The sequence below is a fragment of the Sphaerodactylus townsendi genome, linkage group LG03, assembly GCF_021028975.2.
Source record: "Sphaerodactylus townsendi isolate TG3544 linkage group LG03, MPM_Stown_v2.3, whole genome shotgun sequence".
Classification (NCBI taxonomy): domain Eukaryota; kingdom Metazoa; phylum Chordata; class Lepidosauria; order Squamata; family Sphaerodactylidae; genus Sphaerodactylus; species Sphaerodactylus townsendi.
The window spans coordinates 119,598,198-119,624,013 of NC_059427.1; the positions used below are offsets into that span (position 1 = coordinate 119,598,198).

The following is a 25,816-nucleotide window of genomic DNA, read 5'->3' on the forward strand; positions in this document are numbered from 1 at the left end:
GCTTGGGGAGGAGTTATGAAGATGTGTGCAGCAGTATAAGACAGGCTGTTCTCCTCTTTCTTTTGTTACCTTTCTTGCTTGGGTCAGTGGAGGTGACAACAAGATTTAGATGTACTTAAACTTAACTTCTGTTGCTAAGCAGGAATTGGACCCAGTTAAAATCCAGTAACTAGAGGGTAGGATTGGAATGGGGAAAATGACCTAGTAAAGGCCATATAGATAAGATCTTGGTAAAAGCAGCCTCTCTGCTTGATTTGCAGGCCCTAGGCTTGGTAACTAATGTTATATCCTTTGGCCGTTCCTTCCTTGCATCCTGGATTTAATTTACTTTAGTGCTTTGATACCCTTTCAGAGGGATGTTGTCAGGGTCTGGGAAATCAGATATACAAATGCAGAGGGTATGAGAGGTCCGTCTCCCCACTTTTGTATGGCTGTATGGGGAGAGATGGAATCTAATAAGAGCCCAGAGAGTTGTCTCACTTTCTTTTTTCCCTTTCACAGACTTAAAAGGCATATTCAAGAAACGACCCATAAATAGTTACTGACTTGGAATCCTTGTTAGCTGGCAAGGCTGGCTGGGAAAAGTATGTGGCGCGTACTGGCAACCCACAGATCCTGAACAAGAGGCCCCCAGAGAATATGATTTGGGTCATAGTTCCAAATTGTAGCCTCAGTATGCACCTCAGCATTTCAGCCCAGGATACAGCAATAAATATTGGCTTTGGGGATGAGCCGCAGGTAGGGAGTTGAATCACACCCTGATCATGATTCCTTTATTAGCTGCTAAATTTGACAGAGGATCAAGGCACATCAAGGCACAGATCAAGCTGAATTATTATAGAACATTTCTTTTCTGCCTGTTGGAGCTCACCCATGCTTTGCATGAATCTAGTAGAAGCGATGTCTCAAGGGAGGGGCTCCCCATTGCCTCTGTTACACCTGAGACTTGCTGTGCACCAGAGCTGGGGAAAGGCACTCCCTGCCTTTCCTGCTACTGCAGGCTCCATTAAACATCCAGTAGAATTAATAACCAGGACAGATTGCCTCCCACTCCCACACTTTCCTCCTGCTAAGGAGCCCAGTGAGCCTGCCATTGTGTTCCCAGACAACCTCCACAGCTGGCTGGCCCTGGTTTGCCTTTGCCTTCTTCTGAATCATGATCCTGGGTTTCCTGGTGATTTCCCATCCAAATACTACCAGGGTCAATCCTATTTATCTTTCGAGATCTGAGGAGATCAGGCTAGCCTGGTACAAAAACCAGTGAGATAGGTAAAATTTAAGGAGGGAGGTGTTTTTGAAACACGTAGCCACCAAGCTGTCCCTAGTCACCACTTGCCTCATTTTTGTAGTCACTTTGTTAGCAGGATTTTAAAGGGGGTTTGCAACAGCACCCACTCCTTGAGGGAAGACAGACCCAAAAGGGAGGGAAGCCTGTTCCTGAGGGTGGTTATTTTGGATAGCTGTTGGCCAAAGGTTCATGCACACACCGGCTCTTTAAACAGGACTCCTGTCAGGGCAACCCAATTTATAATGATAAATGCTGCCACCATAAGCTGAAGCAAAATAACTGGAACTTATAGAGAGGCTCTTGGAAGTTTAAAACACAAAAACTGGATTTTATTTAACTAACTTCTTTTCTCAGGATGATGGTTCAGAGAGGCACATAAGTGTTTGAAGGGATGTCATGTTGGTGAGGGAGCAAGCTTGTTTTCTGCGGCTCCAGAGACTAGGACCAGGAGTAATGGGTTGAAGGTGAACGAAAAGAGATTCCACCTAAACATCAGGAAAAACTTCCTGACAGTAAAGGGCTGTTCGACAGTGGAATGCACTACCTCGAAGTGTGGTGGAGTCTCCTTCTTTGGATGTTTTTAAAGAGAAGCTGGGTGGCCATCTGTCAGGAGTGCTTTGATTGTGTGTTCCTGCATTGCAGGGGGTTGGACTTGATGGCCCTTGAGATCTCTTCCAACTCTATGATTCTATTATTCTACCAAGTCTCAACCAATCTATGGTGACCCCAGCACTGGATTTTCAAGGCAAGTGATAACCAGAGGTGGTTTATCACTGCCTTTCCCTACAGAGCCTTTCTTGGTGGTCTCTCATCCAAGTACCAACCCTGTTTAATTTCCAGGATCTGTTGAGCTCAATCTGTAGCATTCTGCCTTCCTTCCCAACCAACCTTTATACCCCATGAAAAATGAGATGGTGAGTTTTCAGATTCATAAAATTTTTAAAATGTCTTAAGTACTTTTGTCCCTTCTTTCTCATGTAAATTTCACTGTACCATCAAGGCCACACCGCCAGGCCTTGCAGTCTCAGCTGTTTCCAGTTCTAGTCAACAGCAATTACTACTTCCTTAAGGTGTGAAGCTATCTAATGTATACTTTAGCAGAATAAAGGTGTCAAGTCTGCTTGGGGCACTTTGGCTTTCATCTTGTGGAAACCTTGGAGTAGATTAGTATATTTGACAGTCTCTCATTCCATTAGATGCACAGAGGAAGTGAAGACTCCAGGAGAGGAAGTCAGCAAAGCAAAAATCTGTTACAATGTGGAGTTCACGTTTGACAGTGATGCTCGTGTGGCTATAACAATCTATTATCAGGCTACTGAGGAATTCCAGAATGGAACAGTGAGGTAAGAGTAATATTGTGGAGAGAAACAGACACATCCAGTACAATCCTTAGAACCTGAGGGCCAGATTTGATAATACTCTATCACTGTGGTGGCGAATCTTTGGCACTCCAGATGTTATGGACTACAATTCCCATCAGCCCCTGCCAGCATGGTCAATTGGCTGGGGCTGATGGGAATCGTAGTCCATAACATGGGGCTGGCAGGGGCTGATGGGAATTGTAGTCTGGAGTGCCAAAGGTTTGCCACCACTGCTATCATATACAAGGTAGAGAATGGCATGAGAAGCTGTACTTTTGGCTGTAGCATTTATGTGTGTGTGTATTTTTCAGGATGGATTGGTCCTTTAATTTACCAGGGAAGCTTCCAGAGGGCGGCTGCCTTTGAGGGCCACTGGCAGCCAGGAAAAAACCAAGTCTCCCTCAAGCACTAGCAGTTCTGAAGGAGCCGCTCAACTCTGACCTGCTTACACAAAGAAGACTGATGAACCCCCTTCACTGCCACCTCTGTTTGCTTGGTCTGAACCAAGTGCAGCACTGCTGGCCTCACAAGAGTTCCTCAGTTCAGCTTGCTTTGGGGGCATTATAGTCAGAGGCGTAGCTGGGCCAAACTGCGCCTGATGCGCATTCTATATATTCCGCCCCCCCATGGCCCCCCTGCGGCACCCCACCCCCCCGCCCCGCAGCACCACCTCTTCCCCCCTTCCCACACTTACCTTAGTTCCTTTCCTTTTTCTTGAACTTTTTCAGGCTGCAAAAGGCCTGTTCACACTAAAAATGGCCTGATGGGAGCTATACTTCCCAGGAGACCTTGTGAGCCCCAAGGTCTCCTGGGAACTGTAGTTCCTCAGGCCATTTTTACATCGAACAGGCCTTTTGCAGCCTGAAAAAGTTCAAGAAAAAGGAAAGGAACTAAGGTAAGTGTGGGAAGGGGAATGGGGGGCGCTATGGGGGGGGTGTCGAGGGGGGTGGGGAAAGGGGGAGGGGCCTGGGGCAATTTTCTGCACTCCCTAGGCGTGCGCCCGGTGCATGGCGCACCCCCGTCCCCTTGTAGCTTCGCGACTGATTCTAGTACTCTAGTCTACCCCCCATGCTTGTCCTGTACTCCACAAAGCAAAACTGTCAAGTTCCAGTGAGCCTATCCTCCTGTAGCAGTGCTGCAGTAAATGGCAAGGCGGCTTCTAACTTTTGTTTTAACTTGATCACTTGTAAACTGGTTCCCATAGGCAATTCCTAATCTGTTAGCCGAGGAATTTGGCCCCGTTTTAATGTTATGTCACTGGATGAATGGCCAGCGGCGTTAGAGATGGACAATTCATACCAGGTGGATGGTGATATAAAGTTCACAGTTGCTTTCCTGGGTTCCCTACAACACATAAAGCTGAGAATGATGCAGTGATTACTTCTATATCATTATATCTGAACACACGGCACAAAGGGAGAAATGTACCTCTATTCAGATCACCTTGAAAAGAATGTAAATAAAAAGGTTTCTTTTTAATTACTAAGTGTCAAGGGGGAAGTAGTCTTGCTGGTGTTTGCCAGTTGTTTTGGGTTTGTAAAGGGCAACTTGAACACATATTCATACCTGGATGCTGCAGCAAGCGAACACGTTTAATTTCTAAAAGGTTAATAAACAACACAGTTAATGTGTCTGTCTTTGTATACATGAGGGTATTTCTTTAGCTGTTTTCAATACATTCTGAGGTTGCATGCAACTGTACTTTCAAACCATAATTGTGGTTGAAATTTTCTTTCTGGAAGAAAATTGCATTTATCCCAGCAACCAAATACTTTGGATTAAGCATTGGGGGAAAATGCCACTTCCTTTCAACAGGAGTGCTACTTTTCAGAAAAGATACTTTGGCTGAAACAATTGCACGTTCCAGAAGCCAAATAAATCTGCCAATGGCTTCAATGCAAAGAGGTCAAAAATAGTTCAATTAATTCCAGAGTTGTACTAAGATAGGATGTTTTGGCTCTCTGTGGCATAGCAAATGCTAGCAAGAAATTCAGAGGTGCATAGCTCACAGCTTGCTTGTATGTAACCTTGAAGCTTGTTGGGTGGGGTGTTGAAAAGATGCAAGACCTGTAGAATCAGGAAAGGAGTCAATAATGTGTGCAAATGGGTCCAGTAAAGCAAAAGACACCTGAGAATGGAAAGCAAGAGAAAAGCCAATTAATAGATCCATAGGGTTAGAGTATGAAGTATGTTCATTCAAAAAGTATGAACAGCAATCCAAAGTATGTTGGCTTGTTTCAAAGGGAGCAAAAAAGCATGGTGAGTAAGTTATCCGTGCAGGGAGAAGGAATCTCATCCAACACAAGGCAATCAAACGATTGGGGGGCTGTGTGGTTTCCGGGCTGTATGGCCGTGTTCTAGCAGCATTCTCTCCTGACGTTTCGCCTGCATCTGTGGCTGGCATCTTCAGAGGATCTGATCTTCAGATCCTTTTCAGTGGAAATAGCTTTGGATGCATATCTGAATTGAATTTTCCAGATGTCATCTGAATGAAGAATGGCTGGCTGCCTTGCAATTGGTTAATGTTTCTATAAGCTGGTGTCACCCCTGAAAATGAGTTTTGCGTAGGATACACTAGAGATCTTTGGTTGAAGGCTTAGTATTCTGGATACCAGAGGGCCTCTTTGTTAGTGAATATGAAATAGCTTGGAAATCAGCTTGCTCATTTGACGTAAAACGAGTCTGCTCATTTGAGGTATAATGGTTACATGGTATCCAGTGGTCGATCTGCATAAAATGGAGCTGGGGCAAGTACTGAAATTGCCCCCCCTCCCAAATTGCCCCCTCCCCACAAAATTGCACGCCAGGTGGGTGGTAGGTGGACGGGCCCTCCGTCCCTCCCTGCCCAAGAAAGTGGGCCAGTTTCAAATCTTGCCTTCATCCTCTGCCTTGCCAGAAGGGCCTGGTGTCCGACAGGATTCCAGCTGGGTCAGGAGGGTAGGGGCCAAATCTTCTTGTGTTACTTCGTGCTTTTCTTCCCCATTTATGAGGCAGAATGCAAGAACAGTCTTCTGTTTTGTACTGTTCACTCTGTCTCCATTCTTTCCATGGCAGTTACATCCCCAAAGACAACAGTTTACAGTCTGAGACTGTCCGTTACAAGCGAGGCGTTTGCCAGCAGTTCTGTCTCCCCTCCCATACAGTTGATCCCTCAGAATGGACAGAAGAGGAGGTAAGGCCCTCAGAACAAGAAAAGAAAAGGGGCCATCAGTTGGTTACTTCTGATGCAACAAGTGTTTGTCATATGGGAACCTGGCATTTTTTCCTAGAAATGGTACATTGCATACATTATATCATATTAATAATACGCACATTATTAATATGATATAATGCACATAATGCACATTCACCATTTAAAATGTATTGTATCATGATTAATAAGTTTAGATGGTATACAATCCCATTTTGGAGGATTCAGTATGGTTTTTGTAACAGCAAGAGTCTTGGGCAACAAAAAGCAGACAAGGAGCGTTAAAAAGGTGGTATTTTCTTGCAAAGCATGTCAAGGAGACTAAGACCATTTATGCCATAGGTGTCAAACTCGTGGCCCTCCAGATGTTATGGACTACAGTTCCCATCTTCCCCTGTCAGCATGGTGGGCGGCTCAGGAGGCTGGGGCTCAGCGCCTGAGCCCCCTACTGTTGATGTGGCCACAGGCCGGCTCCTGCCCTCCAGCCTGTGGTTACAGCTCAGCGCCAAGCAGCTCAGTGCCAAGGCGAGCAGCCCCTCGGCGCTGAGCTCACCTTGGCACAGAAGGACTGAGCAGCCCCTAAGCACCAACCGAGCAGCTCAGTGCCGAGGCAAGCGGCCCCTCAGAGGGAGACTCTGGAGGCCTTGGCTCAGCGCCTGAGCTGCCCGCCACCAGGCCACGGCCTCAGGCTGGCTCCGGCCATTCCCAGCCTCCCTGCTGGCAGGGAGGCCGAGGAAGGCGGGAGCTGGCTTGCAGCCACCCAACACGGAGGGAGCCTCCACCCACCAGGCAGCTTTCCCCTCCTCCTTTGTGGCAACCCAGCTCAGACAAGCCGAGTCGGCACGGGGGAGTCTTGGACAAGCCAGGTCAGCACAGGGGAGGAGGGGTTTGGGGGCCATTTTGCATCCCCCCCATGTGACGGGATGGCGTGCGCTCAGGGGCATATGGGTGGTACGCCCCTGAGGAAACTAGTTGTAAACCACTGCTTCTTAGAGGATGGGGTGGTGGTCATTGGTTCTGAGATAGAATATTCAGTTCTTAAAATGCCTTTCTCTTGCATTAACACTTTTCACAGAGGTGCTCAAGTAGCACAATTGGGACTCAAATAAACTTTTTATACTATATGTTTAATAATTGGAAGAAACTGTCCTATAGTTTAATATTCTTCTGTCAGTAAGCATTTTCTTTACAAAGTCTTCTATACCTAGATAATTCTGAAAATATCTATGCAAAGACGCCTGTGAATCACCCACGAGGCGTGGTTGCTGCTCAGGATGGGGAAAAGCGGGACCAGTGGATGCCGCCCCAGTAAGGGCGAAAGGGGAGCCACGCTAGAAATGGGCTAGCGTCACCGGAAGAAAGGAAGGGCGAGCTGAGACTTTAAAGGGGCTCGCCCACCTTTGTCTGGACCATGTGCTCGCCGGTGGATGATTTGCCCTCCCACCTCTCCCTAATTTTCTATGTTAATGCATGCTCCTTTTGTCATAGCCTAGACACTTGGCAGTTTTGCACATGGGTATGGCTCTGGAAGGGCAAGGGGAAGGGAGCTAGTGAGCTATGCCTTCCCCTTGGGAATGGCAACAGCGGCAAGAGGCGACCGCCCCTGCTGAACCAGGCCTAAGGGGAACATCTCTGGCCAGGAGCGTCCGCCCGGCAGAGCCCCGCAGTAGAACGAAGCTCGGGACGGGGCACCCGCCCTGCTGAGCTGTAGCACATTACCTGTATGACCAGATCCAGACCCATGCTTCGCCTCACGCTTCTGCTCAATAAAATGGCTATGGCCAATTTATTACTCCAGCAATGGAGTAGTGTGTATTATTGGTAAAGGGCCTCGCACAAAAGAGATCCAGCCTCGGAAAGCAATTGCAAAAGTGCACCTTCTTTCTGGAGTTGACTTGTCTTTGGTGCTCAGTGGGACATGGCCAAAACATTGCATATATACATACAAACCAGTATGACTCTGCTGGTCTAACAGTCCTTATTTCTTTCCTCCTTGCAGCTGAGTTTTGATCTAGACCGTGAAGTATACCCCATGGTGGTACTTGCAGTGGTGGACGAAGGAGACGGTAAGTAAACTCTTTAGCAAGTTGTCATTGTATTTTTATAGCACATGTTCTGTTTACATAACCAGATTCTGATTATGCATCAGGTACCCTGTTGGCTAATATTTCTTGGGCAGTAATGTAGCATAGCGGCTTAACAAAATGATACTTGATCCAAGAAACTTCTCATTTCAGGCTGTCCTTTGTGGTAAATTGACTGGGTGTCCTTAGGCAAGGCCCACCCTCTCAGCCTGCAGTTTTGTGTTACTGGTACAATGCTGTTGTAAGGATTACAACAAGGTAATATTTGTACAGCACTTTGAATGATGAAAGTGCTGTATAAATGCTTATTAGGAGCAGTGTGCAAATATAGGTCGTTTCCGCACAGCCAAAAAACAGCGCTCTAGGGATGGAAAAAACACCGTCCCTGGGGCGTTGTTCGCACAGCTGCTGCTGCTGCATCGTAGCAACGCTGTGTGCAGGTCCCCGAAACAGCAGGAAGATGGCATTTTCAAAACTCGCTCAGGGAGCAAGTTTTTCCAAAAGCGGTGTCTTCCCGCCAGCGTGGTGCGAACCACACCAGCGTGAGGGTGCCGCTTTTGGCCCCTCTGGTGTTTGTGAAGCACTTACCTTTCCTTCCTGTGCAGCTCTGGATGGCTGGAAACACACACCTATGCTGCCCTCCGACTGCCGGAGCGCCACTGGCATTATTTAAGCCAGTGGGAAGCTGCTGCTCTGGCCGTGCGGAAACGGCCATATCGTGCTTATTAGGAGTAATGTTCAGATATGCTATGAAAATCCACGCTAATGAGCTATTGGTGCATATTGTAATTGTTAAGAAGTAATACACCCGTTTCACCCTCCTTCATGAACACTTTTACCTCTACTTATTTTCTTGTCTTGCAGAGCATACGGGTCACTGCCATGTGCTGCTGGCTACTTTTGAAAAGGTGAGTTCTGTCTTCCTAGGGATGACTTGTCCAGGATGACTTTTATGCAGTTTAGATGCTTCTAGGCTTGTAGACATGGACACAGCTTGCTGGGGAGCACTCTTTGATAACAAGCTATGAACTGACAGGCAAAGCCCACTTTCCGTAGAATTAATTTACATGGAACAACAGGTATGATGGGATTGCTCTGTTGCTAGGGCCCACCATTGAATCAGTGTCTCAAGAGTTTTCTCCAGTCCACTAGTCATTCTATCTAGGAAAGCAACCAGTGTGAGAAAGAAAGTCCCAAATTTCAAGTTTGCTGCAGTAGGGTCTCAGAGACGTTGGACACACAAATCGTTATTGGGCTTCTTGATAGAAGGAGAACAGAAATGAAGACTGACTGATAAAACAAATCATATCCGTTGAGAGCTGGAGCTTGTAACTGCAGAAATGACACTTGCCCTGGAGCAGCATTTTTGAACATTCGCTTGGATCTCTGATGCGTTGTAGTTATGTTATCTCTGCATGCGGAACTTCCTGTTGTGTTTCCTACTTACCAAGTTCAAGCATCAGAGGAAAGGCTGTTAGCTTTCAAAGGGATATAAAATCAAGGGGTAGCTGTGATGCTGTTACACTCCTGACATAGTCCAAAACAGCTTTTTGTCACCCAAAACCTCTGCATTTTATCCATTGGACTTTATGTATTCTCACTACCCCCAAGTAGCTGTTCATGATCAGATATGTATTTCAAGCAGACTCAAAGATAGCTACACCACTTCACAGAGAAACAAATGTTATGCACTCCAGAGTGCTTTGAACTATAATTCTCTTTTATAAGAACTAAAATGTGTTTTTTAAAAAAAAATGCTGAGTGAGTGAAGGGGACTCAGTTAAAAGTGAAACAATTCTTGGAAGAATCTGAAGCATAAGATTGACATTGAATTGGATTGTAAAAAGGAACTTGCAGCCCAATCCACAGGGCCCTAGAAGCCAGGAAAGGGCCACTACCGCACCTCCTCCAGAGGATTTCCAGGTGGCGCAGGAAGGCAGCTAAACAAAAAATCCCTGGCTGCCTGGAAAGCTCTCCATAGAGCAGAACAGAGTTATGCACCCTTTTGGGTGGCATAACTTCGAGGCCTGTGCCATGGCGTTCCCAGTTTGAAAGCTGTGGTGGAAGCCCTGACCCATTCCCACCCCCTCCGGCACCACCCACTCAGACGTCAGCATAGTTCCTTGATGGTGCCCACTTCCTCTGGATTGGGCCATAAATATCCCCTTGCGCAGATTGTAGGTATTTTTAAGCAGTTATGCTTTGAATGAATTCTGTTTCATTGCCATTTTTTTTTCTTCAAAGCTTTGTTCAAGTAATAGTGACATTGATACTCTGATCATGGTTTTTTCCCCTCTCTCTCAGCATGCTGATGGCAGTTTTTGTGTAAAACCCCTTAAGCAGAAGCAAGTGGTGAGTATTATGTGGTGCACGTGTATTCTTGGCTACCCTTCCTAAGAAGATGCTTGTGATGATGAACTGTAACACTGACAAAATGGGGGAGGGGCAGTGATTTATGGTTCTTTCAAACCAGTATCTCTCCTCAACAGCCTATTGCAATGCGTCTTCGAAAAAGGGAAAGGGAACTTATGAAGAAACCAAAAATAACTTTAGTTAAAATCAGTGGAAGTAGCATACCCTACATATAATCGATGAATTCTTGTGGCTAGAGACATACAGACAGTTCCTTAAGTCAAGCAGTGTATGTTCAAGTGTTAGTCATCTTTTGATGCAGGAAAGATAGCACAGGAAGAAGGAAATTGTTTGCTACTAAGCTGTTGTAGTCCATAGTCCTGGAGATGTCCAGATTTCAGCTTCTGCTTTCTTCTACAACTTGTATTCATCTATTTTACAGGTGGATGGTGTGAGCTACCTGCTTCAGGAAATATATGGAATAGAGAACAAATATAACACACAAGATTCCAAGGTAAAAAATGAATTTGAACACACAGCTAAAACTATCCTTGAGCTCCCAAAGGCACCTGGTGGGCCACTGCGAGTAGCAGAGTGCTGGACTAGATGGACCCTGGTCTGATCCAGCAGGCTCATCCTATGTTCTTATCCAGACCCAACAAGGTTTTTAAATAAAGTGAAAATCCAAGAGGCTGCAATTTCTTCATGCTTTGCCTGTTGCCTCTTTTTCCCACCCAAGATCCCCCTAATTTCACCAGCCCTTGAGGTTCTGGATATGCAAATAATGATAATAATTCCATGTGAAGGCGTTGGTTGGGGGGGGGGGGAGCAGCTGGAGAGACTAGTAGAAAATTAGCAAGCAGAGAGAATCTACCCCTCCTGCACTTCTTCATACAAAATCATATCCCCCAAAGATTGCTTTGCTTTTTAAAAATGCTGGGGAATCTTTTTATTAAAAATATTGGGGTAATTTTATATACATTTGTGTTTAAGTGATAGAAAGAAGAGATTAGTCCTTGTGCATTTGTAATTTTCTCACTTAAGTGTTCCTGTTGCTTTGGGCAGCGGGATCTGTTCTGCATGTGTTTTGCTCCCTGTAGTCGTCAATTCAATGTTACATTGGTTTATGTCTGTTATATCTTCATGCACATTTAAATTGCAAGTTTTTATGCAAAAAATCCCACTTTCAGTCACTTTCAGACTATTTATCTAGTTTACATCTATATGTGTATGGAAACATGTACTCTACATACATCTGTTGTGCACTTACGGTTTTCAGCATGGCTGTGTGCTATACAGGGGGGTCTCCCCACATTTCTTTATTTACACACATGGAAGTGCCCCGCTGCTCCCCTGAACCTAGCCACCATTTTGCCTGTCCCCTGCTCCACCTGTTTCTGGGTTCAGGTGTTTGCCTGCCACCTGTTCCTTATTTTTTTAAAAAAGCCGTGCCTTCAATTTATTGCTCTTGGAATAGATTGAAAGTGCTTAAATTTTTAAAAAAAACATAAAGGGGCTTCATTGGTCCCCTGAAAATGCTGGCAGAACTGTTCCTGCAATAAATGGGGGAAGACGGAGAGTAGCAGAAAAGCCAAAGAGAGCAAAACGTGTACAACTCAGCTCTGCTTTCTCTGCACAGGCATGGGGGAAAATCACACTTTGACCACTCTTGGAAACTGCATGGCTTCTCTTATCTGCTGCGCAGTCAGTTTTGAAGAGGGGAAAATGTGTGCAGTCGAAAATCTGATCTGAAGGTCGTGTACGCTTGACCCAAAGAGACCAAACATGTGCAAGAGATCTATGTGAATGAGCCTCGCTTTCCAATTTGAGTTCAAAATCACATAGGCTAGCACATGCATAAGAGAGAATTTTCCTTTCCATCCTCTGTCACTCCTCTGATAAAGGAGCTGCTGTCTTAGGTTGTACAGTCAGTTTAGGGAATATTGCCAATCTAGGCATCAATGCACAGAAACATCTATAAACAAAAAAGAATCCAAACCAAAGTTTCTGAATTAGGTTTCATCAAGAGATTTAATATTATCTGTCCAATAGGCTCAGAGCCTTGGATTTCCTCATTCACTACATATGCTAATATCTCAGTGTGATCCACCCATTAATTTGTTTTAGTGTCTCATGTTTCACATTCCTTGATTAATTCTGATTCTATATTTATCCTATTCTACCCATCTATCTGAACTTGGAAATAGCCCTCATCTGCTCTGACTAGATTGATTCCTCTTCAATTATTTGTTGTTTCTAGCTAGCCTCCTTTTATAACATCTCTCCACTCCCACTTTTCCGTTTGTAATTTTGAGTGTAAATATATCTATGATGGATGTACACTGGGTGAAGTTAACCATGGCCGGTTACGGTCAACGTGTCTGCTGCACGATGCAGGAAACATCCATCGCAGCAAGATTTCTTGAATGGACCTATTTCCTCAAGTCCCACTTTCACTTTCTGTCCTTCCCGCAGCAAGCGAGAGTACTTCTAGCACAAATTTAGTTTTGCTTCACAACCAGAGCAGGCAGATGTGCCAGTGTGTAGAGCTTTCCCTGGACCTCTTCCGTCTGCCCACGACTAGCCTCCTAGCTCCACTCTTCCCAGTCCCTCACACTACCATCCACACCTTCTCCCTCACTCATCTTCATTCCATGTTCCCGGCTCCTTCCTGCTTCTCAAAGTACCTATATTGAGATTTCAATATAATCCAGTCTCTTTCTGGCTCCAGCTCACCTTCCCCACTCTGATTCCACCTCAGTGGTGGAGCACCAAGGCAGGGGGGGGGGTGCGCGTCATGCACCGGGCGCACACCTGGGGGTGGAAAATCACCCCGGCCCCTCCCCCTTTCCCCACCCCTCTAGCAGCCGATGCTCGGCGCTCCCCGACGGCTCATACCCTTCCCACACTTACCTACATTCCTTTTCTTTTTTTAGTACTTTTTGAGGCTGAAAAAAACGGCCTATTTACAGTTCAGGCTTAAAACTGCCTGAGGAACTACAGTTCCCAGGAGACCTTGGGGCTCACAAGGACTCCTGGGAAGTATAGTTCGTCAGGCAGTTTTTTCCCCTGAACTGTGAAGAGGCCACTTTTTTCAGCCTCAAAAAGTACTAGAAATGGAAAAGGAATGTAGGTAAGTGTGGGAAAGGGGGCAGGGGGGGGTGTGCACCGTGGAGGGGGCGGCGGGGGGGCATGGGCAGCGGAAAAAACACACTGCACACTGGGCGCAGTTTGGCCCAGCTACGCCTCTGTTCCACCCTCCTTGATGTTTGGGAGGACTTTTAAAAACTTTATTTGAAACAAGCCACTTTTTAAAACAAGCCTCTTTCTATTGCAGCTGTGAGAGAGTGTGTTGAGGGGAAGAGGGGGGAAAGAATATCAGTGGAGCTAAGAGAACCAATGATGGACAATGTTAAAAGAAACAGCAAAAGGATAGGCTGGTTAAGACTAGCAAGCAGCTGCAAAGCAGGCACTAGGCTGCCTCCTCGCGTGTAAACAAGAAAAACATGAGGATACTTCAGCCCCACTGTGCAGCTACCAGCCCCAAGGTCAGAGGTGTAGCTGGGCCAAACTGCTCCCAGGGTGGACTCTGCATTTTCCGCCCCTCCCCTGGGCCCCGCTCCGGCCCAGTCCCCCCCTGCACCTCCCACTTACTTAGTTTCAGGCTTAGTTTCAGGCTGAAAAGTGGCCTGTTCAGTTCAGGCTGAAAAAACCCCGGGTGGAAACTACACTACCCAGGGGCCCTTGGGGCTCGCAAGATCTCCTGGGTAGTGTAGTTCCCACAAGGGCCCATTTCAGCCTGAACGGAACAGGCCGCTTTTCAGCCTGAAACTAAGAACTAAGGTAAGTGGGGGGGGGGGCGTGAAGGGGGTTGCGGGGGGTCGGGGGGCAATTCCCCCCCGGCATGCACCTGGTGCAAGGCGCATCCCCCCTGTCCCCTTGTAGCTTCGCCTGTGCCCAGGGTAACTGTTCCATGAGTAATGGCCTCTGAACTGTGAAAAAGCATTCTGGAGTAAATGGTGTCGTCTTTAAGATGTCACTGGATTTCTATTTTATTTAGCTATAAGTGGATATGCTGGCTAAAGGGTGAAGCTCTTCCACAAGCTTGGAAGGAAGAATGAGAATTCATATAAAATAATGTTTATTAAGGGGAATAATACAAGCAGGTGACTTCAAGAATCAGCACACTAAAGCAGTCCTAACATTATTGATGCAGGTTCCAGGTTGCCAAAACATTAATCCAGTTGCCAAAACATTAATCTGAATATCAACAAAATAAACTAGAATGAAATCTAAGATAAAGAGCACTGGAGATGTTTAACATGCACCCAGAAGGGGTACTCAGTACTACGTAAGCGAGGGTTGTTTGGAGCCAGTTGGAAGCAGTGCACCAGAGGGGAGAAGAAGCAGTGAACATGTAACATGTACCAGTTGGAAGGTTCTGTAAAACATATGGCAGTAGCAGGAACAGAAGGGGGTTTGAAAAATTCCTGGCCCCATTTATAGTGCCTTTTTAAAATCCAGATTTTGAGGGATGCAGGTGAGCAGCCAGAGGGGAAGGGGGTATCTCTTGGGGAAACATTCAAATAAGGAAATCAAGGGTATTTGAGGGGAGTGTGTGTGAATGTGTTGAGGAACAATTTTAGCTGTAACTTCAAACAAGTTGCTTGGGCTGTCTGACCTGTTTGTGAAGAATACTTAATGTGGTTATTCATTATATTCAGGAATGCTAATGCAGCAGGAGTCTTAGTTTACTCAATATTGGAATAGGGTTGTCTTCTCTCTGTGATTTAATTAGATTCCCTCTGTGATTTAATTAGATGAAGTCTTAATTATTTTCAATTTGTCTTTTGTAAATATACTGTGGACTACCAAAAATACAAATAAGTGGGTTCTAGAACAAATCAAACCTGAACTGTCCCTAGAAACTGAATGATTACACTGAGGCTGTCATACTTTGATAACAGTATGAAAAGATAAAAGTCACTAGAAAAGGCAATAATGCAAAGAAACATTGAAGGCAGCCGGAAAACAGGAAGATCCAATTTGAGATGGATTAGCCCTTTAAAGGAAGCCATGACCCTCAGTTTGCAAGACCAGGGCAATGCTGTTAACGATAGGATGTTTTGAGGGACATTGATTCATAGGATCACCATGAGTTGGAAGCCATTTGACAGGACTTAATACACACACAAATATGCACATACGCAAATTGAAAGTTTCTGATATACTCTTCCTGCAAGCTATTGGTCATATATGACTAGCATTGCAATCCTAAGCAAAGTTACACCCCTCTTAGTCCAGTAAAGTCAATTTCCTTGTGATTATAGAAGATTGTTTGAACTTTGTTAGTGAAAGTGTGTGTGCCCGCATGAAGTGAATGAGACTTCAGTGTCCTTTGAGACTCTGGTCCCTAGTAGTAATCTTCTTCCAGCACAAATAATGTGGTCTGGAATAAAACAAGTAAATTAAACAACTTGATCTCAAATAAGCAGAGTTTCTGTCAATGAGTTCACCTTTCTATACGTAAATGGGCTTGGGTATATGCAGTAAAAAAATTAACTAAATTTGACCATGTAATGCCTATTAACTATGTGCTAATAATATTAAAGTTCTACAGCTCCCGCCCCCCACAAAAAACTCCCCTTTTGGTAAGTTTGCCAGCATTTTTCATTGACTTCCTATCCAGGTGGCAGAGGATGAGGTGAGTGACAACAGTGCAGAATGTGTGGTCTGCCTCTCAGATGTTCGGGACACCCTGATCCTGCCATGCCGCCATCTATGCCTCTGTAACACATGTGCTGACACTCTGCGTTATCAAGCCAACAACTGCCCCATCTGCAGACTGCGTAAGTCCTTGTCCTCTTTTATGCTTTGAAGTTGACTAAAGTAGGTTTTCTTTGCTTCTCTGGCAAATCTTTGCTTCTCTGGCAAATCAGTGGTTCACCCTTTTTGATCATTTAATTTTGGGCAACTTAGGGGTAAAGGCAATTAACCTGGCAGGCTGAACACATGCAAAACTCAGTTATGACTAAATACCATCATGTCACTGCTTACCAGTAGTGGTAAAGAACTACTAAAGATCTGTTGTCTTGTCGTATTGACCAAGTTAGCACAAAATGCTAATCTCTCTCATTTAATATTTGTGAGGATGTTTTGGAGGAAGATTTATTCCCATTCCCCTCCATGTTTTGTCCTGCAGCATTTCGAGCTTTGCTACAGATCCGAGCTATGAGAAAAAAACTTGGACCCCTTTCCCCTACCAGCTTCAACCCTATTATCGCATCCCAAACGTCTGACTCGGAAGAACACTCGGTTAGTATTGATGTTCCAACAGTTTATATGATGGGTTTGCCCCTTGGCCTTGCTAATTTGATCCTCTGGATTGTGCAGTGGCTCCTGGGTTTGTTACAGTCTTCAATTTAAGGCAAAGTTGTTTAATTATATAGAAGCTGTTCTCTGCCAGTTATAGAACCACTGACTTGAGAGGAAGTTGGAACCTGGGGGAGAGGTACTGCTGTGAGAAATGTAGCAACAGCATCACAGACAAGGGTGCAAGAAATCCAATACTCTCCAAACTAGGAACACTGCAGGAGGAGAATCTCTGTGCAAACAAAAAAACCAGGGGGAAACCCCCCTGCAAAGCAAATGGCCTCAGGATAAGTAGTGCGTACATAAATGGGCAAGGTCAATTCACATTTTATGCAACAAGCCTGTTTGCTTTGTATACATTGGTGTTTGCAAAGTGAGGGAAATGAATGCTTGTTTGTGACAGGGACAGCTGATTGGCTGTGCACCCCCCTACCCTGCACATATCCATTGCAGATTTATGAACACAAGCAGACTAGATGGGAAAGAGAAGCACTGTTGATCGATATCCAACAGAAAGGAAAGACAAATGGCCTGAATATGCTACTTTAACAAAAATCATAGACTACTTGCTCAATTCTAGAATGACATTAATAGGCAATAAATTCACACGAGAAAGAAGAAAAAGAAGTTGAGTTTAGATTTTTACTCTCCTTTTCTGTACTGTAAGGAGTCTTCAGACAGCTTACAAGCTTCTTTCTCTCTCCGTAAGAGATACCTTGTGAGAGAGATGGGGCTGAGAGAGTTCTGAGAGAACTAGCCCATGTATACACTTCATGTATAGGAGCGGGGGAAAAATAGTTCACCAGGAAGCTGCCCTTTGCACCATCCAGAATCAGTCTAGGTTGGGAAGGCAGCCCCGGGGGTAAGATTTAAGCTACCCTCTTTCCATGTTCCACCATCCCAACCAGTCTAGATCAGGTCCCTGAACACATGGGAAATGAATTCCCAGCACAGACATTCAGTTCACATTTGTTGAAAGGCCTTGTATTTATCACATGGACTCTACAACATGTGAACTGGCCCTCAAGATAAAATGATGGCCACTAACATAAAATGGTTGTTGAAAAGGCTGAGACAAATACACAGAGGACAGACCTATCAACTGTTACTGTCTAATGAACTTTCAATGTTCAGAGGTATGTCATTAATACTGGGTACTGAGGGCAACAGAAAGGGTGTGCTGCTGCCAGTTGCTAAGTTTCTTGGAAGCTTGTGACTGGCAACTGTGGAAAATAGGATGCTGGGTTGTTGGACCTTTGATCCAATCTAATCTTACGTTCTTATGCTAAGACTAACAATAAAGCCTGCTGTGTGAAAAAATACAGTGGGCTCTAGAAAACTAATCCTCCTAGGGCAAGCGACATGGGACTGGAATTATCTACAGGAAATGGTGTCCAGGGCAAACACTGAAATTGCACCTCCACGAATACCCCAGCTTTGTCAAGGAGAGGCAGCAGAGTGCCTGTGAAGATGGAGAGAGTTCTCCCTATCTTAGGCACCACCCCCTGTCTACAAAGCTGGATCCCAGCTTTGCAAAGGGGGAAGTCAGCAGGGTGCCTGTAAAGATTTATTCCAGCTTTCTTTTCCTGTTTCTATCCCAACTCCCAATTCTCTATATTTCTGCCACCCTACTCCAGCTTTCATTCTCTTTTTCTGGTCAGCTACGCAAGCTCTCTGCCTCTCCCCAGCACTCATTCTCTTTATGCTCCTGCTCCAACTCTCTCTTTTTCTCTCCCCAGCCACCCCTCCAGCCCAATTCATTTTTGCTTGCCTGGAGTTCTCTGTGTGGGCATGATGAGGGCTTTCTCCCCACAGGCCCATTCTCACTGTCTCAGGTGGAGCCATTCTGGGTGCAGCAAGGACTTCCCCCTCCCCACAAACAGCTTGGCTGCTGGCACCAGGCTCACTGCTGACTTACTCAAGTGTTGACCCAGGCAAGGAATAGGATAGCCCTGCGTGGGCCCCAGAGCTTTGTTACTGAGTGAGGAAGAGTCTGGCAGTTGTAGTTCCATCAGCCCCTCTGTACATGAGAAATGGTAACCTCTGGACTACATCTCCCAGAGTCCTTCGCATTTTCTGATTCATTGTCAGGAACACGCTACTCAATTATATACTAAGATGAAAGAAGGTAACTTGTAATAAAAGACACTTCTTGTAGAATCACTTCACGAGGCGAGTTAAAGCTGCCGCCGGGATGGGAAGAGCGAGGCTAGTGATTTACCCCCCCCCCCCATTAAAGCGAGGGGCGGAAGGAGAAGGACTCCATGCTAGAGAAGGGTGATGCGTCATTCAGCAAAGAAAGGGGGAGGGGCGAGCGAGACTTTAAAGCCGCTTCCCCTCCTTTGTCCCTCTCTCGGCCATGTGCCTCGCCGGGCTTTACCGATTTATCCGGCCTACCCACCTCTCCCTAAATTTTTATGTTAATGCATGCTTATTTTGTCATAGCCCTGATGATTGGCGGTTTGGCGCATGGGTATGGCTCTGGAAGGGAAGGGGAAGGGAGCTAGGGAGCTACGCCTTCCCCTTGGGAACGGCAACAGCGGCAAGAGGCGAATCGCCTCTTGCCTAACCGTGGGCCGGCGGGGAACATCTCTGGCCAGGAGCGTCCGCCTCGGCAGAGCTCCCGGCGCACGGAACAACAAAGCTCTGAACGCAGGCATCTCCGCCTCTGCTGAGCTGGTCGCGACGCCACCCGAAGTTAAGACCAGACATTCCTAGACTCCATCGCTTGGAACCTCACGCTTCTGCTCAATAAAATGGCTACGGACAATTTATTACCCAGCAATTGAGTACTGTGTATTATTGTTAAAAGGGGACTTGCACAAAAAGAGATCCACCCTCGGACAGCAATAATTTTGTTCTGGGTTAGGATTCTTTTAGCAATTTACTAATGAAATAAGTGCATAATCTTGCCAGTATAGGTCCAACTGTTGGAACATATATGTCATTCATCATTTATAACTTTTAAAAACAGAGTATGATGAGAATAGCAACTAGATAGCTTTCCTTTAGATTTCCGGTTATATAGTAGTAGGCCCCAGTCAGAATCAAGCAGTAGATGCAAACAAAAGATAGGCTCCAGAAGCCATGAAGAAAGACTAGAAATTTTAAGGAAATGAGGCACTTCTAAAGAGATTCTAACCCAGCAATGTATTTATGTATTTGTCTCATGCAAGTCTGCTTTCCCAGAACTCTGTGCGAATCTTCTGATACAGAAGAGGGATTCCTCAGTGTTTAAGACCTAATTCACATAAACAGCAGATGAGGTTTGTCTAGATTGTACCACTTCTGACTGCAGTATGGGGGAAATATTATTATACGTGTATCTGTTTAATAATGTTATAGTTGGAAAATTAGGTATCCGGGAGTAGAGTTCTTGCCTGTTAGATTAGTTTTGTGTGAACTAATTCTCTATGGGAAATCCTTTAGCTATAGGATCTCTCCCTGCCCTCCACCACAATGCAGTCTGAAGAGATACAATCCAGATACAACTGCACCACCTCATCTATGGGTATGAATACAGAGTAAACTTGGCCTCAGGTTTCATGTTGAGGGCAAGAGCATGTGTTTTGCCCTAATGACTGGAAGTTTTGTTTGAATACGTGCAAGCTATGTCTGGGGGAAAATGTGTGCATTTCCATGTACATTGTGTGTGTGTGTGTGTGTGTGTGTGTAGCTTCTTATGTCCTGCATGGCTCTGGCCCCCAATGGCATTTCAGTACTCCTAAACTCTTGCAACTAGTACCTCTCCTTCAAAGATTCCAGTCTAAGCAAACTTACAATACGTTTTTCAACGAAAAGCATGTAAATTAAGCAACTCTTAGAAGAGTTGCTTATTTCACAATGGTATCAGCCTCTGGCCTTTCATGTACAAGTCAGCTTCTTTGGGGAGGGTCTGGAGCTTTCCGATCTGTCTCAGCCTCCCTTATTAAACTGTTTCCTACCACCAAAATTGTCCTTCTCACACCCATCTCCGGTTCCTCCAGTCTTCAGAGAATATCCCTCCTGGCTATGAGGTGGTCTCCCTCCTGGAAGCCCTTAATGGGCCTCTCACTCCATCCCCAGCGGCCCTTCCACTCCACGTTCTTGGGGACAGCCACGTTTCGGGCATTCTGCCCTCATATGGCAGTGACGGCCACCTGCCTCCCATGAGGACACTATCTCCCCTTGACCGTTTGTCGGATTGTGGCAGCCAAGGACTCAAGCTGAAGAAAAGCCTTTCCAAGTAAGTGACCTGCTAGTCTTTCCCTCCTGCATTGCTGTGGCTGTCCTGCAAACTTGCAAAGGCTGGGCTACAAATGGCTGGCATCCCTTCTCCTTGAGTTATGTTTACTCTCTGATGTAACTGTCTTTCATATGTACATAGCTAGCTATGCAAGGGCACTTGTGGTTTTGTTTTTGGTGGCTTTCAGCATTTTATGGCTTTTGCTTTCCAGCATGACTGTGTTAGTAGGTTGATGGTTTTCTTTCTTTTGCCCAGATCAATCTCCCAGAATTCCTCAGTACTTCATGAAGAAGAAGACGAAAAGTCCTGCAGTGAATCTGAAATCAGAATCTCCAGGAAAAAGTCTCCTCATCATCAAGAGGTAATGTTCTTGTTTTGTACAAAAGAGTTTGGGGTCTCTTTCAAACAACAGCCCATTATGCATGGAACACTGGAACACTTACCTTAGGGCTCTTTGCCACACAGTGGGATTGTAGTGAGGTCTCCTCGCGTTTCTCTGTTTACACATGAGAAAGAACCCCACTGCCTGCTGCACAGCTTGCCAGCTGAATTCTTCCAGGTCTGCTTTCCCTGGTTCTCTCAACTCTGCCCATCAACTCACCCTTAAAGGCACATGGCTGCAAAATTGCTGGTTTTGTTAAAGCCATTTAAATTACTGTTATATCAATATTTCTGTTACTGCAGTTATATCAATATTGTAGCCCCTTTCCAAAAATAATCTCCCCAAATGAAAGCAACAAAGCAATTCCCTAGACTACACTCTGCTGAAGAAGGGATCTATGTCCTAGAACTGCTATTCTCTCTCCTCCCCCTACGCAAACACGATTCCTTGGTATTTCAATATTCCTATATTAGATCTATCATTATTTCAATAGATCTAATATTGTACAAATGCTTGAAGTTGAAATAAAGTTTTTAAAAGCCCTCCCAATCATTGGGGAGGGTAGAAGTAGAGCGGGGGAGGCAGGGTGGGGTAAAAAAGCCCAAAGCAAAGAAGAACACAGGACCATTTGTTCCATTTTCCCTGCAAAGCCGGGGAAAAGGGTTGCTGTTCGCCCGATCTCATAAACAGTGGAGTTTATGGAATCTGCCACACACTGGGGAGGTGAGGGGAGGCGTCCACAACAGAAGCTCTGTCCCAAAGAAAATCTCCCTTCAGTGTAGGACAGAGCACCAGTGTATGATCAGCCATTATCTCAGCTTCTGTTTTACTATTTTCCCTTGGGGACTTAGATTGCATTCAGACAACATGCTAAACCATGGCACATAAACTGTACTTTGTTCCAGAGTGGTATCTAGGTAAAATGGAGCCTGGGGCAAAACCTGAGTTTTCCGTGTGTGTGTCCTCCTCATTTTTTTCTGGTATTGGCAAGGGGTGGCAAGCAGGGGCACTGGGAGGGGAAGGTGGGGGGTGGCGAGCAGGTCCCCTGGGAAGGATGCAACTGGGGGAGGAATGGGAGCTGGGCCCGCCTAACCACCATCATCCTCCTCCAGACCGCCCTCCTCCTCCTCCTCCTCGTCGCTGGCCTCATCGTCTGGCGGGCCCAGCAGCAGGAGGCTGTTGGTGTGGCAGTGGCAGCACCTCAGGAGCAGCAAGGCCTTGTGGTGGCGGGCCAGGCACAGCAGGAGCGTGGCAGAGGCTGGCAGGTGGGTGCTGTGTTCAAGGAGGGAAGGCAGTGCACCAGGCTTTCAGCTGTCTCCCACATCTCCCTCATGGACATCCCAGAGGAGACCAACTCTTGCTGCCTGGCTCGGCTCACTCCGCCACCTCCACACCATCACCCTGTGTGCCTGAGCACTTGTGGAAGCAGGCAGGTGGCTGCTTGAGAGGATCAGCCGGACGGCAGGAGTTGACCTCCTCTGGGCTGCCCATGAGGGAGACCGCTGGAGGTCCGGCGCGCTGCCTTTGCTCCTCGCACACGGCTCTGCCTGCCTGCTGGCCTCTGCCACACTCCTGCCTGCTGGCCTCCGCACCACCCCTCCCAGAAAGAGGCAGGGAGGGAGGGACACACACACACACACACACACACGGCCTGCACCCAGGGACATGTGACCCCACATGTCCCTGTGGGCGATCTGCCCCTACTTTGATCGAACACCAGTTAGTTCTAACTGTTGAGGGCAGATGGTCCAACACATCAAGGTTTATGGGCTGGCCCTAAAGTGGCATTTCAAACTAGGGTTTGTACTAACTATGCATCATTGTAATACCTGTATTAACAAACCATTGTTTGAGGAGCAATGTCCCTCACAGCTGCTTAGCCAGAAATAGAAAGGGTGCTCCCCTTTCTGGAGGCAAGAGAAGAGGCAAGAAGTGGACAAACCAGGAGTTGTTGCTTGGAAATAATGAAGAGGTGATTGTACCAAGCTCAGATTAAACTATTTTGTCATGATGTCTGATTGTAGCCAGTATCTGTTGAACAGACATTGGGAAGGAACGTGTTACAATTTGTCTTTCAAAGATAACATGATCTGAATAAAATGGCTTTGATAGTCAATTGGAAGATGGCCACTCAGTCTATAGTAAGGGCTTATTTGCTGGAAATAAAAGCATGGATTTTTTTAAAAGTCATTGTTAACTACTGAAGAATCTCCTATGAAAAGTAAGATAACTTGCAAAAAAAACAAATTAGCATTTTTCGCTTTGCTTTTGCTATGTTTTTCAGGAATGTGGTGTCACACCTGAGAGTGAAAATCTGACGTTATCCTCATCTGGTGCAATAGACCAGTCATCATGTACAGGGACACCTCTTTCTTCTACCATCTCTTCCCCAGAAGGTACAGTAGGAGAGGTTACTTGTCTTGTTAGATCACTGGCATACTCCTTGGCAAGCACATTCTGGGTTTCCCTGAGAAAAGTCACTCTTCAGCTTACTGCTTCCCCCCTCAAATCCCATCCCACACTCCTTGGGGTCTGCATAGCATGAACTCAGTATCTAATGCATACTCAACATATATCTGAGCTTTACAAAATGGCTTTGTCAACGTACCATCTTTTAGTATCCTGTTTTCCGGGGTCTGTTCTAGTTATCAAATGGTGATACCGTACAGTTTCTATACTGCAGTGACATAGTAGTTAAGAGCAGGAGCGCTCTAATCTGGAGGAGCCGGGGTTGATTCCCCGCTCTGCCGCTTAAGCTGTGGAGGAATTATCTGGGGAATTCAGATTAGCCTATGCACTTCAACACATGCCAGCTGGGTGACCTTGGGCGAGTCACAGTTCTTCAGAGCTCTCTCAGCCTCACAGGGTGTTTGTTGTGAGGGGGGAAGGGAAAGGAGTTTGTAAGCCCCTTTGAGTCTCCTTGTAGGAGAGAAAGGGGGATTATAAATCCTCCTCCTCCTCCTCCTCCTCCTCCGCTTCTGCTTCTATATTTGGAAGCAGCTCAAATAGATAATGAATTTATTCACAAACACTGAGTTGAAGGAACCAGTTGATGGATGGATCAAGGACAAGTGTGCAGAAGTCAGATGTAATATTAAGCAGAATGAAATAAGGCACATAGCCTAAAGTTCGGGGGGGCAGCAGAATGGGCAGTTTGTTCAAGACAAAGGATTGGGTTTAACTTTGGAAACTCCTAGTGGGTTTGGTATTCATTAGCAAACATACCACATATAACCAGCCCCCATGTCTTGCTTGCTCCCTTCCCTCTTTTCCCTAGGTCCTGTTAGCAGTAGTCTGGCACAGTCGGTCATGTCTATGGCCTCCTCTCAAAGCCAGCACTCTGAGATCAGCACTGACACCATGTCTTCCATGTCAGGCTCCTATGTAGCTGCTGGCACTGAGGAAGAGGGGGACATGATCCCATCCCCTGCTGTTGCCAGTGAGGTGCCATCAGAAGGAGATGTGAGTATGGCCAAACCAATCAAAGCTGCATGTGGTACAAACTGTGGTGTTTTGCAGGTGATAGATTCACAGTTTCTGTCTTCACGAGAAGCAACCATTGTCTGCAAGTTTGACATACTAGGGTAGGGGTTCCCAGTATGGCACCTGTGCACAGCATGGTGTTCAGTTACATCTTTTATGGTGCCTGTTAGATGTTTTAAAGAGATGGGTGGGGCCAGGTAGGGCTTTTGCCCATCAAGGCTTTTTATTTACTTTGGTAGCAGCTGCCACCAAAGGACAATGATATACACCAGTGATGGCGAACCTTTTCGAAACTGAGTGCCCAAATTGCAACCCAAAACCCACTTATTTATCGCAAAGTGCCAACATGGCAATTTAACCTGAATACTGAGGTTTTTGTTTAAAAAAAACAGTTGGCTCATGAGTAAGCTTGGTGGTAGTCGGTGGCTTTGCTTTAAAGCAACCGTGCAACTTTTCCAATGGGTGAATCACAACCCTAGGAGGGTTTACTCAGTAGCAAGCCCCGTTGCCAGCAACTGAGCTTACTCCCAGGTAAAGGATCCCGCTTTAGTTCTTCGCATGAAAATCAGTGGGGTTTAACCGGGTTATCTACACTGCTTCCCCAAAACTAGGTCTTAGGTTTAATGCTAATAATCGAGCCCAGTGGCCCAGGCCAGCCTAGATGTGGGGGGGGGGGGGCACTCTGTTTGTGCATGCCCACAGAGAGGGCTCTGAGTGCCACCTCTGGCACCCGTGCCATAGGTTCACCACCACTGATATACACTGTGTTACTAAAGTTAAGCTGTAGCAATAATTTGGTGGCTGGCTCCAACTCTCGCAGCAGCCATTTTATTGCTGCAAGTTGCAACCACCCTGCCATGTCAGAATTCCACATGTGCCTGCAGGGTCAAAAAGGTTGGAGATCCCTGTACTAGGGCAATTCAAGATCTTCAAAATCATTGTGACACTACAAGCATATACTGGTTTTAAACAGCAGTGGAAGCCGTTTTGAAGGCTGGTTGGAACACAGTGGCTGTATGGTTCATTTGACATTTATGGTGGCAGCAACATGCATACCCCCATGTTGGATACAATTTTAT

The 25,816-nt window shown here is 46.0% G+C and overlaps 1 protein-coding gene across 6 annotated transcripts in view; it reads left to right on the forward strand.

The window, feature by feature from the left end:
* The window catches only part of RNF157 (ring finger protein 157), a 161,950-nt gene that overhangs the window by 112,075 nt on the left and 24,059 nt on the right, over positions 1–25,816 (forward strand). For 5 of the 6 annotated variants that reach the window (XM_048487566.1, XM_048487567.1, XM_048487564.1 and 2 more), the window contains exons 4-15: positions 2,485–2,631; positions 5,704–5,821; positions 7,839–7,905; positions 8,788–8,831; positions 10,228–10,275; positions 10,718–10,789; positions 15,965–16,124; positions 16,478–16,590; positions 20,634–20,872; positions 21,128–21,233; positions 23,539–23,650; positions 24,532–24,716. In XM_048487566.1, coding sequence (XP_048343523.1) covers positions 2,485–2,631; positions 5,704–5,821; positions 7,839–7,905; positions 8,788–8,831; positions 10,228–10,275; positions 10,718–10,789; positions 15,965–16,124; positions 16,478–16,590; positions 20,634–20,872; positions 21,128–21,233; positions 23,539–23,650; positions 24,532–24,716 — 1,411 coding nt within the window. The remainder of the gene's footprint in view (positions 1–2,484; positions 2,632–5,703; positions 5,822–7,838; positions 7,906–8,787; positions 8,832–10,227; positions 10,276–10,717; positions 10,790–15,964; positions 16,125–16,477; positions 16,591–20,633; positions 20,873–21,127; positions 21,234–23,538; positions 23,651–24,531; positions 24,717–25,816) is intronic. The other variant, XM_048487563.1, reaches the window with a different exon arrangement.